General features: G+C 52.6%; 1 protein-coding gene across 7 annotated transcripts in view; it reads left to right on the forward strand.

Annotated features, from left to right (window-relative positions):
• LOC116955548 (phosphatidylinositol-binding clathrin assembly protein) overlaps positions 1 to 17,418 on the forward strand; it is a 77,851-nt gene that overhangs the window by 35,466 nt on the left and 24,967 nt on the right. For 3 of the 7 annotated variants that reach the window (XM_076053297.1, XM_032976687.2, XM_076053300.1), the window contains exons 7-16: positions 826 to 932; positions 1,172 to 1,213; positions 2,556 to 2,644; positions 3,416 to 3,542; positions 4,551 to 4,738; positions 5,233 to 5,324; positions 8,785 to 8,859; positions 9,566 to 9,688; positions 10,522 to 10,653; positions 17,072 to 17,206. In XM_076053297.1, the coding sequence (XP_075909412.1) occupies positions 826 to 932; positions 1,172 to 1,213; positions 2,556 to 2,644; positions 3,416 to 3,542; positions 4,551 to 4,738; positions 5,233 to 5,324; positions 8,785 to 8,859; positions 9,566 to 9,688; positions 10,522 to 10,653; positions 17,072 to 17,206 (1,110 nt within the window). The remainder of the gene's footprint in view (positions 1 to 825; positions 933 to 1,171; positions 1,214 to 2,555; positions 2,645 to 3,415; positions 3,543 to 4,550; positions 4,739 to 5,232; positions 5,325 to 8,784; positions 8,860 to 9,565; positions 9,689 to 10,521; positions 10,654 to 17,071; positions 17,207 to 17,418) is intronic. The other 4 variants (XM_076053298.1, XM_076053299.1, XM_076053301.1 and 1 more) reach the window with 4 other exon arrangements.

Consider the following 17,418-nt stretch of genomic DNA (forward strand, 5'->3'; position numbering starts at 1 on the left):
CGGATTGGGGAGGTGTGGGCTGGGGAAGGGTTAAACCCAAGTCTGGTTTCTATATCGCCACTGATGTTAGCCTTGGCCGGGAATCGAGCTCAGGTCGTTGGGTTCATAGAGCAGTGCCCTAACCACTGTGATCTGCTTCAATATAGCAGATGTAACGTATTTCTTAGAAGTGAGGAAGGTTGTAGGAACTTGGGAAAAGAGACGACAGGAGAAGCATTGTGTATGTATGTATGTCGAACTTGTTTCGCACTGTACGTAGCCAGTCGTGCTAGTCGGAGGTACGGGGGAAGGTCACAACAAACTTAACACAAAAATCAGTTTAAAGAATTGAGTTTGTCAAAAAGCAGTTCTAAAGAATGGAGTTTGTCGATCTAAATTTAAAAGTGCATAGCTCCAGTGGATTCCTAATATCGGAAGGAAGAGCGTTCCAGACCTCCGCAGAAGTGCATTTGAAAGCGTGCGATGCAGTGACCGGCTTTGTTTAAAAGAGCACCAAAGCATATTGAAAAAACGTCACTTGGGTATGCTTTTGAAAGACACACACACACAGCCCTGTATTACTTCCACAGCGTGAGGATGATTTTTTAATTATTGGTTTTGCAAATTTGTGGAACTGCTGCCCATTGCGGAGTTTTGGCCGATTCCGTTGAATTTAATTTCGTCTCGACGAGATGCAGTGTGTGTGTTTCTAGTGTCACTCGAGAGACAGGAGCATATTACCTGAACAGGCGCTCGCCAACAGCAACTGGCCCAGCGTTGTGTCCAGGCTTACGCGGGTTGTTGCGGTGGGCGGTGGCGGTTGTCTCTGCGGTTGTGGCGCTGCAGAGAAGTACTTTGAGATGAACAAGAAGAATTGTAAAGAGGCGCTGGACCTGTACAAGAAATTCCTCACGCGCATGACACGCGTCTCAGAGTTCCTCAAGGTGGCCGAGGTGAGGTCCGCACGTACGCACGCACAGATGCACATGTGCATCATTTGAGGCCGAGTTGACCTCGGGGAGGCCAAGGACCTGTTCAGATAATCGTCACTGGTGTTGGCCATGAGCGGGAATCGAACCCAGGCCGCCGGGTTCGTAGCGCAGCAAGCACACACACACGCAGATGTGCGTGTGTGGGTACACACACACGCACACGAGCCGAGTGACGCCCGTTGCGCTTTGTGTCGTTGCAGTGCGTCGGCATCGACAAGGGCGACATCCCCGACCTAACGCAGGTAACGGACGACTCCGCGTGTCACATCCTCTGCATCCCCATTGGACGTTAAAGATCCTCTGAGTAGGCCATGTGTGTGCCGGCGTCACGGTCTCAGTTTGATAGATTTGTGTGCGCAGTAACTTTTTTTTTCTTCCAAAAGTATTTTGGTAACAAGACGATTGAGGTACACGGAGGATATGAAAGGAGGGTTGACACCACCACAAGCGCATTACGGATTGCAATGCAATGGGACCCACCTGTCTAAAACGCACGTTTCAGTAAACTCTACAACCCCCTGCTGTCTTCTTTCGCTGCTCTGGTGATACCCCTGTGTAAGAATGAACAGGGGGGGTAGGGGGGATTGCCTGATTGCCCGAATGAATGCTCTTAAGAATCAATGCCCACTGCAGAAGAGAGAGTGAAGGGGTTCAATGTTTGTTTGTAAGCTTCCTCCCCGCCTGCGCAGTTACTTGTAAACCTTTTCCCATTGCGATGACGTACGTGTCCGTCATCGGAACGGTACCGGAAGACAAAATTAATAACTTTATCGGTACCGAGGATCCCACAAGGCCACGCGGGAGGGCGTGCGGCACAGCTTGGCGCCTGCTGTCGTAGGGTGCTGTCGTGTCGCTACGGTTCCCTGCGGCGAGTACAGCGCATTTAAAAACAGCGGCGCTGCGCCTCTCCAAGTAAAATTAACGTCAAGCCGCTTGCGCGTTCCGAGATTCGACGGTGAGCGGGAACACCCCGCCCCCTCCAACCCTGCAAACTTGCAGACGTCTCAGAACAGGAGAGGGTTAATTGGGAAAACTCGTCACGGCATCGCGCTCCCTACTGGCGGACTGCACACGGGGACAGCTGCCGCTGGGTTGTCCCCTTGGCTAGACTGCAGCAGGGTAAATGGAATGCTTGCGATGAGATGGGATGCTTCCGAGTTGCTGCGGCATTTCAGCAAGCACCCATGTGTTCTAGGCAAATCCTTGTTGTTAAGTCAATTGAGAGTTCGGCTGGAGCGAAAGACCTTGCACCTTTTTAAAACTCTTATTTTGAACATTGTATATATGTATGTCCCTTAACTGCGATTCTTAAATATGTCACTGTTAGGTTTAATGTTGGGTTAGAATCACCGACGTCCGTGCTCTCAAGTTGCCTGGGTGAAAAGTGGGGCGAAGTTTTTACCCAGTCCCGTCCAGCTGGCTCAACAAACTTAAACTTTAACAACGCCACGGCCCCATCCGGATGGGGATCGGGACCTCCCGACCTTTGTATGCGTGACGCCGCAGCTGCTTCACGTGCGATGGTGCGTTGACCTCCCTCGCCCCCACATCAACCCGTCATCTGTCCGTCCGTCCGTTGTGCAGGCTCCCAGCAGCCTCCTGGACGCCCTTGAGCAACACCTGGCCTCGCTCGAGGGAAAGAAGACCAAGGACGTACCTATGACCGCCAGCAGGTGTGTGCATGCCGTGCGTTTGCACGCCCCCCGCGACCCTTGTACGTGTGTACGTATGTTGAGCTTCTTTCGCGCCGTACGTAGCCAAACCATGGATATCGGAGGTCTGGGGGGAAATAAATTTGTTTTCAGTCTAGCTGATTTAGAGATGCGTGGCTCCCAGTGGCCTTCTAATATCGGAACGGAAGAGCGTTCCAGACGGCCCCTCTGAAAAAGCACGCGATGCAGTGACGGTCTTTGTTCGATGGCCAGCCAAAAGCCGCTGCCGTGAGGATGACCAGAGTTTGCGGTGTGTAAACATCGCCACTGGGGAGATGAAGACGGCCGGGCGTGGTGCTGGCCACCTACCTGCACAGGTGCTACTCGCTAACAGCACTTGCCCCAACAGTCTGTTACAGGCTATACGGGGGGGGGGGGGGGTCTTTGTACGTGTATGTTTTGAGATTATTGTGATGGATGGCGCCCTGCGTCGCTAACCCGACGATCCGAATTCGATTCCTGCTCACAGCCAACATTGGTGACGAATTTTAAAACGGGGTCCTTATACTTCCCTAGGTCAGCTCAGCCTTCAATGAGTACCTGGTGCAGTATGTAAACATTAGCAACCGGGGGAGACGAAATTCATCGGCAGGGCACGTTTCTGACCACACCCACCGCCCTTGTGGTACCATTGCCGGCCTTCATAGGTGCTCGCTAACAGCACTTGCCCCAACATTCTTTTAAGCCTTCGCGGGGGATCTTCGTCTTGTGCGCGTGTGTGTCTCTTTGCAGCCGCAGCACGAGCCTCTCGACGGCCGTGTCGGCGTTGTCCACCACGGGGATGTCGCTGAGCCGCGTGGACGAGCAGGAGAGGCGGGCGGCGCTGGACGAGGAGCAGGCACGGCTCAACGCCCTCAAGGTGCCGTGTGCCGGACGCCGCGAGAGCTGCCGACATCTTCCGCCAGCGTCTGCGTCGATTGCACTGCAAATCTGTCTTGACGGTTTCTGTAACCGAAGATTGCTTTTTTTTTTCAAGTAATTTGTTCAAGAGCCGGCTTTTGTTCACAGGAAATGTATTTAATATTGGTTTCTGTTTGTGAATTGTTTTCAATTTCTTCTGTTACCGTGGTTGTTTTTTTGTGTTGCTATGATTGCCATTTCGTTGTGTTTGCTTTGGTTTCTATTTGCTTTCATTATTGACATTTGTGATGACCCAGGGGTCACCTTTGCGATTGAGAACCCGTCCTGGTGTCTCGAGTTCTCACCCGGTTAAACAAAATAAACTCGAAACTGGAGCTGAATCTACACCCTAGCGATCAGTTGCACAACCCAATCGCTGAATCTCGATGTCTTTGCAACTGATGTTATGCAACACACAGTTGAAACCTAGTATCGTTCTTTATAACCCTGAATTGCTGTTTAATGTCTTGTTCTACTGCTTTCTCAGGTGTGGACAAAGCAGTTGCAGGGAATGCACAGACAATGAGAGTTGGCTAATTTGCAGTTCCACCGGTTGTGTCAAATATCCTTCTGTCTTTGGTACTCTGAGACCAGTTAAGAGATTTTATTCATCATCTTCATCAGCCGTGATCCAGCTACTGCTACATGAAGGCCCCCCAAAAATTATTCCGTATAGCTTTTTTCGAGCGTGTGCCGATCTCGTCGCTCCATCCTCGTTGCGACGTCCTTTGTGCTTGAAATGGACAAATTTGTCAAGGGGTCGCGCGCGTGACGATGCTGTGCGCTGGAAGTCGAACGCCGCGTTCCGGTCTCGCGAGCGAGCCGTTTGTCGTCATCGCGCTGCATCCTTTGCTGCCCCTTTGTAAGCGGAGCCGTGGTGTGCGCGTGCGTGTGCGCGTGCGTGTGTGCGCGTGGTTGTGTCTGTCCGTGCACGTGCGTCGGTATTGCATGTGCTCGGCACCCCCAGGAGCAGCGCTTGCGGGAGCTGGGTGGTGGCGGTGGCGGTGGCGGCGGCGGCGGCGGCGGTGGCGGCAGCGGCAAGCAGAGCTCTCCAGCGTCGAGTGGAACGTCGCCCAACTCCACGCCCGTGCGCAGCAACACGGCGCCGCCCTCCACCGACCTCTTCTCCTCCACGCCGCCCTCCACGCAGACGGGGTGCGCGGTGGGGGGCACGCCGACGGGCGGCGCGACGATGCGACGATTCGCTCGTTTTAAATCAAATCATTTTTCATGCCTTCGGATCGAGGTCGGGAGTGTTGCGGAATTAGCTCCGTCTGTGTCTCTAACATGTCACTCAGCACTATCTATGCCACTCATACTGTGTGCGGTAGCGCAGCAGTTAGTGTGCTGCGCTGGAAAAACCCAGCGGGCCTGGGTTTGATTCCCGCTCACGGTTCCCATCACCAGTAACGAACATCTGAACGCGTCCTGGGCCTCCGCTCGGTCGACTCAGCCTCAACTGAGTACCTGGTGCAATGCATGATCATCGCCACGGGGGAGACGGAGGCGGCCAGGGCGTGGTGCTGGCACACCCCCGGTTTGTGTGCCGTTGCCGGCCTGAATAGGCGCTGCTCGCAAACGGCACTTGCCCCAAACAGTCTGTTAAAGGCTCCACGGGGGGTGGGATCTTTGTCTTTGTCTCTGTGCAGAGGCTCCAGCGATCTCTTCGGGCTGCAGCCGAACTTTGGGGGAGGTGTGCAGGGCACAGGGGTCCCTCCCGGAGCGCCCAGCCCCTGGACAGGTGAGGGTTGCAGCCCAGCACTTCATTTCAGCCGGCACCGTTGCACAACGCGTCTCCTCGCGGAAATCGTTGCCGGCCATGGCCAACGCGTTTTGGTGGTCTGCAAATGGCCGTGCCTGAACGGTCATGAACAATAGGATCACGATAGATAGAGCTGTACACTGTATTCTAACTAGTGTGTTAGCGCCTTACGCCTTGTGATGCCTTAGGCAAGCCAGCCTAGCAGCAGCAGCTGCAGCATTCCGGAAAATATGGAATATGGAGTGAAAATTCAAGCCCGGGTTGTCTCAACGCTGTCGTGTGAGCTTGTTTAACCAGTGCTGGACGTGATTATGCTAATTTAGAAGAAGTGCTGAGCTTTTGGTGGGAGTGTGGGGGGAGGGAGTGGGGCCGGATGGGGTCTGGCTGGGACCTCGGCCCTGACGCGATGGGGCTGCGTGGGTGCCCGCTCGTCCGTCCGTCCGTCCGCTCGCTCTCTCACTCGCACCACCCTCGGGCTGCCCCGTCCTCCACAGTGCTTCCTTACCAGACCCCGGTGGCTTGGAGACCTTCCCCTCATCATTATTAGACATGGTCAGTCCACTGCTGGATTGAGATCCCTCCCCTAGCCGGCGCCATCCTGCAGTCTGACAATCCCGCCGAGCACCTGCGGGCGAGTTGATTTCATCGCTCCATCTCCACGGCGCCCATCCGTTACAGACGCTCTCCGTTCCCCCTTTGGCCGTTGCTCCGTTGGTTCATCGTGACGGTTGGCCATCGTGACTGTTGGCCATCGTCCCTTCGAGCCGTCCACACGTCCGACCCAGACCCCGCCGACTTGTCGTCATCGGCCCGCGCGTAGTTCCCTAACGCGTCCCCTAAGAAACGTAAAGCGGGTCCGCTGCTCCATCGTATCCTGTCTCATCGCTCTGACGGGGAGCGTCGTCGCGCCTAGGCTTATTGCGGCGCTCGCGTGCGGAGCGTGTCGGTGGCTTGCTGCTGCTCCGTGTTGGTGGCGGCTGTTTGCTGTCGGTTGAGGATGACGCAAATGCCACTCGGTGGGGGGGGGGGGGGGTTGGACTATTTACCGCCACGTCGGTGTGCACGGATGTGCTTCCCCACCCCCCCCCCCCCCCCTCTCGTGTTATTATCTCGACGATGTTTTTTTCGGGTTGCACCGCTGGTTGTTCGGCACGAAATGACTTCCTCGAGGGGAACTTTTCCGAGTGCGACTCCGAAAGCTGCACGGGGGGGAGAGGTGGATTTGTTGGTGATTGTAACGTGGATGCATCGTGCAAGTGTGATGATTTTCAATTGTCAATCAATCAATGTCAACCCGCTTTTTCAAACTGAATTGGCTTGCGGGGGCAGCGACTCCACCAATTCTATATATTTCGCCTGGACGATCCCTTGAGATGGCAGGGGTGTCCCCAGGGTAGGCTGATGATGATGGTGCACCAGTGCAGGCCTGCCATCAGTCCAAGCCTTTTTTCTGATTTATATTTTGCTTTATTCCCCAATTACTTTCCAGCTGTGCTCTTGGCATTTTGGTTAAACGAAGGACTATTCCGTTCAATACTGTGCCGCGGGCAGTGCATCATCGCCCTGCCAGAGATCGGTTTGGGAAGATGACTTTACATAACTACTTCTGAGCTTCACTTCAACAGACCTCGTGAACCACACGAGCATCGCACGGTTTAATGGCCCCGTAGCACGTTGATCAGAGCTAACATTTATGCGTGCAGTCATTGGTGACCGGGGTGAAGATAACCATCAACTTTTGCCGCGCTTGAGAAACCCGGCTTAAGGATCTCCCAGCGGTGGCAGTTCAGCGTTCTCTGAACCACCGTCCACCTCTAGACCGGTGCTACTGGGAAGCGCACTGCTTGAGCATATTGGCACTGTAAGACAGAAGAGAAAAGTTGAAACAACAAATGATGAAATGTGCAATGGGGCACACCTCCAGGGCTATCTGCCCATGGATCGTGATGACGATGCTGATGATGATGATCATCAACCTTCATCCATGAACCAATGGGCGGCATAAATTTCTATTTAAAGCTTTCGTGACTGCAATGATTCATCTTCTTTAGTTCTTTCGGTAAAGTCACGTAGAATGAGAATAAAATAATAAAATAAAATAACACAATAATATTCTCACGACGTTTCGGCCACAACACAAGCGGCCTTCATCAGGTGAAGGGACGAGACTGTCTGGTAGGACAGCGCTGGAGTGAAAGAGCCACGTTCAGATCACGGCCTTTAAGCTGTGTGAGAGGAACAAAGCGCCTTGACAAAGGAATTAGCATATAATTTAGCATTGAAATGGCTGGGCGGCAGTCGTGCCGTCAATGTGGATGATTGTGCCGCAGTGCAGCATGCTCGGGACATTATTTTGGTGTTCTAAATGTCCAAATGATTGGCCACTTTGTTGAGCTCTCATCTGTGGCCAGGTTGCTTCTGAAAAATAAGTTAATACCTCTTGGCTTTGCCTGGTAGGATTGGAATGGTTTATTTGTATGCTTGTGGGTGATTTGTTTACCTTTCCTCTACTGTGCACTCCTCCTATCGTGTTTTTGTATTGTTTGTTGTTGTTGTGACATTCTTAACCGCCCCTACTGGACATCTGTGAAAAAGCTTTATAGCCCATTGGATTCCTACACTATCAATATTCTGATTTACAGAGTTGCCGCAACGTGCCGCTACTGCAAGAAACGCGATCGAATCGTATCCGCTTCACAACATTTTGTAATGTCATGATTTGTCATTTCATTTTTTTAATATGCAGTATGTCAAAAAGATTAAGATCCTGACAGCCCAGGGCTGCCGCGTTACGGAGACGATGCGACTGCGTACCGCACGAGACGAGCCAAAGCATCGTCATATCGTGTTAATTTTTTTTATTATTTCCCAAATTACTCTTAATGAATCGACAACACGCGCACACACACAGTAGGCGAAGTTCTAAATATATTGCTCCTGCTTGTTAAACGAGTGCTTTGCAAAACGGTTTGCCGCGAGTAATTGATGACGTGGTGGTTACGTGATCTCATCATTGTTATAGTAACTTTTGTTCGTTATTTAATTATTTCCTCCTTGTACGCTTGGCAGAAAATGCGCATGAGGCGTTACGGGATGTCAGAGCGCAACGTTGAGTGAAATACAAACCCGTTCATTCGTTTAGTTTATAGCTGCAGCTGAACGCATGTTAAGTTAAGTAAGCTCCAGTCGAAAGCGAAAGCGCAGCAGAGCGAAAATTCACGATGCGGACGCACATCTCCACGAAGCTGCCATCACGCGACGACCCTCGTGAAAGTTGACATCGTCGTGAGCAATGACAGCGCGGCACCCCCGGAGGTAGGGGGATGCCACCTCTTCATGTTGACTCGCGTGTCCCCTGTGTGTGCCTCGCCCCCGCCCCCCTCCTCCTCCTCCTCCTCCTCACTTGCTCTCTCCGCTGCTGCGTGCTCTCTGTGGGAAGACGTGTTCGGGTCGCCGTTTCGCACCGCTAGGCCCGAAGACTTTCCCACTTCCATTAGCCTTTACTCGTACGATGGTGGGTGGCAGCGCACGACACACGGTTGGCTCGATTTCACCGCACGGCATGCGATCGGCGCGCACGGCGGCGGCGCCAAAACCGAACGGAAGCTCGTCCCGGGCGAACGCACGAGAGAGCGCGGTCTAGAACTAAACCCCGCCGCGGTTTTGCGGGCGGGCGGGCAAGCGGGCGAGCGGGTGTGTGTGTTGGCACTGTCTTCTCCATGAATGATCCTCCCCGGGCATTCACGCAGTGGCCCCCCCACACCACCACGTTGGCATGCTGGAAAACACGGGGCAGATTATCGGGGTTGCCCCGTTGAGCCTTGGTCAGTGCACGACTCTGATATGCATCTGGTGCATGCTGTGCTCCTTGTCCATAGTTCTGTTCACACCCTGTAGCTCTGTTCACACCTGTGGCTCTCTTCATGTCTGACTTGACTTTTGTTCCAGGACTTGTACTCATGTGTTGCTCCTCTGCCTTGTTTACGTCTCTCTGTCTCTCCCTCCCTCTCTCTTCCACCGGAATGCTCTGTCTCTCTTCCTCCTATACCCTGTATCTGCCACTCTCTTATCCCCGTATGGTTTCTCTTCTCTTGAACTTTTCTCTCTCCTCCCGGCGGGACCTGGCTCCTTCCCTTTTCCGGGGGCTGTGCCGGGGGCTGTGCCGGGGGCTGTGCCGGGGGCTGTGCCGGGGGCTGTGCTGGGGGCTGTGCCGGGCCTAGCGGCGTGCGGCGCTGATGCTCCGTGCGTGTCGTCGCGAGAGCACTACGCGGTGTCGAGCGCGGCTCCCGCCACCTACTCCGCTCCGTTGCCTCCGGCCCCCTCCTCTCTCAATCCCTTCTTGGGTAAATCTCAGCCGGCGCTCTCACGCCCGCTTGCGCTCCCAGGGACGCGTATATTTCATCACGCCCCGCGGGAGAAAATGGAAAGGATCGAGGTGTGGTGGTGATGGTGGTGGTTGGGGGAGGGGAAGAGGAGGAAAAGGGATCGAGTTGCTGGGGACAATGTGAAGCGGTTTGGCCGAGACCCCTCCTCGGGAGATGCCGGAGATCGCGAATGATGGGAACGGACGCAGCCTGTCATTTGATATCGACTCTCGGTTTTGAGGATAGATGCTAGATGGAGATGATTTATCACGATTCTCAATCGCAAATTTGTACCAATGAGAAGTAGCTTTCTTTCCTTTTTGTACCGTCCCATTTCCGTCGTCTCGTTTGCACGGTCCCGTCCGTCAAGTGGCGTTTCTACTGCCCGTCTAGTTTCTACCGTCTCATACTATCTTGCGTGAACTTTAATTCGTGTGTACTCGGCACTGTCTCATCTGCGCTTCCTTTGTGCTGCGCGCACTGTCCCTTTAATTTGTTCTCTACAGTTTTGTCGCATTTGCTCAGAGCCTTAGACCATTAGCGTTAAGGAAAAAGATTCGCATCTAAGTTGTGTGATTTGAAAGTAGTAGATTCTTGCATGCACCGTTCAGTAATTTATCCGAATTATAAATACCGAGCACCGAGTGACTGCTGATTTGCTGTCCGCGTCCAAATCAGCCGTTGATTCTAACTGTGGACATACGATCCAACAAATAAATTAACGAGCGAGTGAGCATATATCAGTGTGTGCGTGATTGTTTTGGCCGTTGTGGGGCTGACTCGGCGGCGCGTGCGCCCGTGCGTGCCCGCAGGGTTCGGCGGGTCGTTCGTCCCCACGGCCGTGTCGCCGGTGTCCGCGGCGGCGCCCGGCGGCCTGCACACCGACTTCGACGCCGTCTTCGGGAACAAGAGCGCGGCGAACAAGGACACGCTGGACTCGAGCGGTGAGCGCTAGTTGGGGGTGGGGGGGGGGGGTGGCAGCACCGAGCATCACCGCGGGCGCCCTTTCAATCATTTGCACACGCACTCGCGCCCAACCAAACACTCACTCGCTCGTGCATTCGCGCGCTCGCCCTCAACCGCACACGCGCTCGCACTCGCACGCTCTCTCACTCATCCGCACACGCACGCTCGCACACTCACAATCGCACCCATCCGTACGCTCGCTCGCTCACTCGCGCAATTACTTACACGCTCTCACGCATCCATACACGCGCTCACAATCTTTCACGTGCTTGCTCACCGGTGTGCTCACTTGCACACACTCATCCATATGCTCGGCCCGCGCACGCAGCAAAGCACCAAGTGTAACAGACTCAGTGTAACAAACTCGCAGTGTAACAGACTCAGTGTAACAAACTCAGTGTAACAAACTCGCAGTGTAACACACTCGCAGTGTAACAAACTCGGTGTAACAAAATCGCAGTGTAACAAACTCGCAGTGTAACAAACTCGCAGTGTAACAAACTCAGTGTAACAAACTCGCAGTGTAACAAACTCGCAGTGTAACAAACTCGCAGTGTAACAAACTCGCAGTGTAACAAACTCTCAGTGTAACAAACTCGCAGTGTAACAAACTCGCAGTGTAACAAACTCGGTGTAACAAACTCGGTGTAACAAACTCAGTGTAACAAACTCAGTGTAACAAACTCCCAGTGTAACAAACTCGCAGTGAAACAAACTCGCAGTGTAACAAACTCGCAATGTAACAAACTCGCAATGTAACAAACTCGCAGTGTAACAAACTCAGTGTAACAAACTCGCAGTGTAACAAACTCGCAGTGTAACAAACTCGCAGTGTAACAAACTCGCAGTGTAACAAACTCGCAGTGTAACAAACTCAGTGTAACAAACTCGCAGTGTAACAAACTCGCAGTGTAACAAACTCAGTGTAACAAACTCGCAGTGTAACAAACTCGCAGTGTAACAAACTCGCAGTGTAACAAACTCGCAGTGTAACAAACTCGCAGTGTAACAAGCTCGCAGTGTAACAAACTCAGTGTAACAAACTCAGTGTAACAAACTCGCAGTGTAACAAACTCGCAGTGTAACAAACTGAGTGTAACAAACTCGCAGTGTAACGCACTCGCAGTGTAACAAACTCGCAGTGTAACAAACTCGCAGTGTAACAAACTCGCAGTGTAACAAACTCGCAGTGTAACAAACTCGCAGTGTAACAAACTCAGTGTAACAAACTCGCAGTGTAACAAGCTCGCAGTGTAACAAACTCAGTGTAACAAACTCAGTGTAACAAACTCTCAGTGTAACAAACTCGCAGTGTAACAAACTCGCAGTGTAACAAACTCGCAGTGTAACAAACTCGCAGTGTAATAAACTCAGTGTAACAAACTCGCAGTGAAACAAACTCGCAGTGTAACAGACTCAGTGTAACAAACTCGCAATGTAACAAACTCGCGGTGTAACAAACTCGCGGTGTAACAAACTCGCAGTGTAACAAACTCGCAGTGTAACAAACTCGCAGTGTAATAAACTCAGTGTAACAAGCTCAGTGTAACAAACTCGCAGTGTAACAAACTCGCAGTGTAACAAACTCGCAGTGTAACAAACTCGCAGTGTAACAAACTCGCAGTGTAACAAACTCAGTGTAACAAACTCCCAGTGTAACAAACTCAGTGTAACAAACTCAGTGTAACAAACTCCCAGTGTAACAAACTCAGTGTAACAAACTCAGTGTAACAAACTCGCAGTGTAACAAACTCGCAGTGAAACAAACTCGCAGTGTAACAAACTCGCAATGTAACAAACTCGCAATGTAACAAACTCAGTGTAACAAGCTCAGTCTAACAAACTCGCAGTAAAACAAACTCGCAGTGTAACAAACTCGCAGTGTAACAAACTCGCAGTGTAACAAACTCGCAGTGTAACAAACTCGCAGTGTAACAAACTCGCAGTGTAACAAACTCGCATTGTAACAAACTCGCAGTGTAACAAACTCGCAGTGTAACAAACTCGCCGCGTAACAAACTCGCAGTGTAACAAACTCGCAGTGTAACAAACTCGCAGTGTAACAAACTCGCAGTGTAACAAACTCGCAGTGTAACAAACTCGCCGCGTAACAAACTCGCAGTGTAACAAACTCGCAGTGTAACAAACTCGCAGTGTAACAAACTCGCAGTGTAACAAACTCGCAGTGTAACAAACTCGCCGCGTAACAAACTCGCAGTGTAACAAACTTGCAGTGTAACAAACTCTCAGTGTAACAAACTCGCAGTGTAACAAACTCGCAGTGAAACAAACTCGCACTGTAACAAACTCGCAATGTAACAAACTCGCAGTGTAACAAACTCGCAGTGTAACAAACTCGCAGTGAAACAAACTCGCAGTGAAACAAACTCGCAGTGTAACAAACTCGCAGTGTAACAAACTCGCAGTGTAACAAACTCGCAGTGTAACAAACTCGCAGTGTAACAAACTCGCAGTGTAACAAACTCGCAGTGAAACATACTCGCAGTGTAACAAACTCGCAGTGTAACAAACTCGCAGTGTAACAAACTCAGTGTAACAAACTGGCAGTGTAACAAACTCAGTGTAACAAGCTCAGTGTAACAAACTCGCAGTGAAACAAACTCGCACTGTAACAAACTCGCAATGTAACAAACTCGCAGTGTAACAAACTCGCAGTGTAACAAACTCGCAGTGAAACAAACTCGCCGCGTAACAAACTCGCAGTGTAACAAACTCGCAGTGTAACAAACTCGCAGTGTAACAAACTCGCAGTGTAACAAACTCGCAGTGTAACAAACTCGCCGCGTAACAAACTCGCAGTGTAACAAACTCGCAGTGTAACAAACTCGCAGTGTAACAAACTCGCAGTGTAACAAACTCGCAGTGAAACAAACTCGCACTGTAACAAACTCGCAATGTAACAAACTCGCAGTGTAACAAACTCGCAGTGTAACAAACTCGCAGTGTAACAAACTCGCAGTGAAACAAACTCGCAGTGTAACAAACTCGCAGTGTAACAAACTCGCAGTGTAACAAACTGGCAGTGTAACAAACTCAGTGTAACAAGCTCAGTGTAACAAACTCGCAGTGAAACAAACTCGCACTGTAACAAACTCGCAATGTAACAAACTCGCAGTGTAACAAACTCGCAGTGTAACAAACTCGCAGTGAAACAAACTCGCCGCGTAACAAACTCGCAGTGTAACAAACTCGCAGTGTAACAAACTCGCAGTGTAACAAACTCGCAGTGTAACAAACTCGCAGTGTAACAAACTCGCAGTGTAACAAACTCAGTGTAACAAACTCAGTGTAACAAACTCGCAGTGTAACAAACTCAGTGTAACAAACTCAGTGTAACAAACTCGCAGTGTAACAAACTCAGTGTAACAAACTCAGTGTAACAAACTCGCAGTGTAACAAACTGGCAGTGTAACAAACTCAGTGTAACAAGCTCAGTGTAACAAACTCGCAGTGAAACAAACTCGCACTGTAACAAACTCGCAATGTAACAAACTCGCAGTGTAACAAACTCGCAGTGTAACAAACTCGCAGTGAAACAAACTCGCCGCGTAACAAACTCGCAGTGTAACAAACTCGCAGTGTAACAAACTCGCAGTGTAACAAACTCGCAGTGTAACAAACTCGCAGTGTAACAAACTCGCAGTGTAACAAACTCAGTGTAACAAACTCAGTGTAACAAACTCGCAGTGTAACAAACTCAGTGTAACAAACTCAGTGTAACAAACTCGCAGTGTAACAAACTCAGTGTAACAAACTCAGTGTAACAAACTCGCAGTGTAACAAGCCCGCAGCGTAACCAACTCGGCGCCGCCGGCACGACTCTTCCCCACCGTGGCGGCGCTGGCCGCACCGAGCTCGCGGCTCGGCGTAACACCGCGGAATGTGGCGCGCGAGCATGGAGCAAGCCCCCCCCCCCCCACCACCCCGTCGAGCATGCGTCCGTGGCATCGGCACTCCCAGGCTCCTAAGGCGAGCTGCCCTCCCTCCGGCGATTGCTTGCGCGCCAGCATCGGCGTGAACTAGAAATTTCAGGGCTGCACCTTCGACCTTTTGCCTTTCAGGCTTGAATTGCTCGCGAGTGCAGACGCGTTGAAACAGCACGCCCCCCCCCCCCCCCCCACCATTGACCCGAGCGTCTTTGGGGAAGCTGGAGACAGCTTTCAGGGCCGATATCCACACCGCAACGCTTTCAGTTCCAGCTCTGCAAATGTCAGCGGGTTCTCTCAGGCACTCTCCGAACGGCTCCTCATCAAAACAGCCAAATGAATGAACCACCACCTCGATGGTGGTCGTCACCGGGCTCGCCCCACCCGACGGTATTTTGTTGGGGACTTTCGGAAAAGTCACGTAGATAGGTTTAAAGAAACTACGACGTTTCGATCACAACACAAGCGATCGTCGTCAGGAGTATTGTGATCGAAACGTCGTAGTTTTTTGTTATTTTCCTTGAACCTATCTACGTGACTTTAGCGAAAGACCCAAAGAATATTAATTCCTGCGGTCACGAAAGATTTAAGTCAAGACCCAACCGACGGTGTCGCGGAAACGTGTCGCCGGTTAATGTTCGGCTAAGTGGGCGATGCCTTGGCGGTGGTGACCGTGGTGATGGTGGTGGCGGCGGCGGCAGCGAGCCCCTGAGAATCTGGGAGTGCTGCCGATCGCTTGCCGGACAGCCCCCCACCCCACTGACCCCCTCCCCTCCGAGGCTCAAGCGCTTCATCGGTTGTCCTGCTGCCCCTGTTGTTGCCGTTGACTTGCCTGTGTTTGTGCGTCGCAGATAAGTGGGGGCTGGCGGCGGTAACCCATTCACTGCATGCAGTGCCCGGGGGCGGCGGAGGGCGCTCTCGCGTGGGCCGTACCGGCGGGTGGTTTCTCATCCCGTGACTGCTTCTCTCCCTCCCTCCCTCTCTCTCTCTCACTCTGCCCCCCCCCTCCCCACCCACACCGCCCCTCTCCCCTCTCTCCCTTGGTTCGGGGGGGGCCTCCCAACTCCCAACCCTGCCTGTCTCCTCGCGGTGTCTGTCTGGCCGGGTGAGTTCGGCGTTTTCCTCCTCGCTGCGCCCGGCTGCGTTTCACCACCACCCTCCCCCCCCCCCTCGGCCGCACGACCGCGAACCGCTTTGCCGTTAACTCCTCCCTCCCCCCACCACCACACGCATGCCGCACCCCCCCACACGCACTACTAAGCTTGGCCTGGCGGGGAGAGCGTTCACCACTCCTCTTGACGACGCCGTCGATTGCTCGTGGCGTCGTTCGGTAACCCGGGATAATTGGCTCCTTCCAATCATCGATTCTCGGTCCGATTGCTCGATTAATCGGACAATGTGAAGATAGTTGGGTGGGGCGAGGGCGGGGGGGGGGACACACAAGTCTCACCCCTTCCCACGTGTGCCGCTGGACGGGAGGTGATGGGACGCGTGCTTGGTGACATAATCCGCTTCGTCGGCCGCGTCATGCTGAGCGTGGCTTTGTGGAGGGGTTTCCCACCTTCGGGAGGTGTGGCCACCAATGATTGTAGTCAATCACCTTTAATCGACCAATTGTCCCTTGCTCCATTTTGATGTCTTTCGCTCACCTCGGAAAGCTTCGCGGAGTCTCTTAGACTCTTCCCGGATGCTCCTGTGCTGCTACCATTGTGATGTTCTCATCACCTCTCCCATTCCTCCTCCTCGTCGTCGTGTGTTGTTAAGAGGTCACCTTGAGGGATTTCAGAAGTAGTTCTGCGACATCTCATTCTCCTGGCCATTCTGGAATGCGGGTTTGATGATGCACAGCTCCGTGAGAGCTCTGAATGGCCACATGGTGGCGTTACACCGGTGGCACACAGTAGAAATCGTGATTACGCTTGGATTTCTATAAATCTCTCCGATGTGCGGTTGTGCTCGGAAGTATTGGATGAGCGATAAAGCACTTCACCTCTCGAGCCACCTATCGCGATGACATCGATTATCACAAACGCCGAGCCAAATCCTTTTCGAGTGTTCAGGTCCAACTCGTGCCCGATTTTCGGCTTGTGTCTCCCAAGTTTGGAGGCAGTGCGTTGATTCACGTGACCGGTTCGTAGTAGGGCAAGTGCCGAACAGCCGGACAAATTTATACTTGAGTTTCCTTCGTATTTGATCATCGAATCATAAGAGTTACCATGCCCCTACCGCATCCTTCCACCACCCCCCCCCCCTCCTCCACTCGTTACAGAGAGACGAACAGAGCTAATGTTAAAAAAACGACAACAAAAAATCGGTTGCTTAGACGAATCTTGAGCCGAATGTTGAATTTAATTAGCTACGAGGGGCCGAATCGGCACACGCCGGTCCCTCGCTGCTGCGCCTGTTGCCCGGCTGACCGGCCGCACCTTTGCCCCCTTGGCGCCGGCAGGTGTCGTGATGCTAGGCGACATCCTGCAGCCCATGGTGGTGACGCCCGCGCAGTCGTCGGCGCCCACGTCCTCGCAGCAGGCGGCCATCCTGGCCCCCAACGACCTCGACTCGTCGCTCGCAAACCTCGTCGGCAGTAAGAGCGCGCCTGGCACGCGCGCGCACCGCGCGCTACTCGTGACACGCGCAGGGCACACGGGCACGGCACACGCCACGTGGCGCCATCTCCTTCCACTGCCGGGACGGTGTGCGGAGAAACCGCCTCCGCTAGTGCCCAGATTGTGTCGGGGTGCAGTTTTATGCAGGGGTAGACCGTGGGTTAGCTCGCTGGACTTGCAATGCGGAGGC

Source organism: Petromyzon marinus, chromosome 60 (genome assembly GCF_048934315.1).
Source record: "Petromyzon marinus isolate PM22_M1 ecotype Great Lakes invasive population chromosome 60, UKy_Petmar_22M1.pri1.0, whole genome shotgun sequence".
In the NCBI taxonomy this organism is placed as follows: Eukaryota; Metazoa; Chordata; class Hyperoartia; order Petromyzontiformes; family Petromyzontidae; genus Petromyzon; species Petromyzon marinus.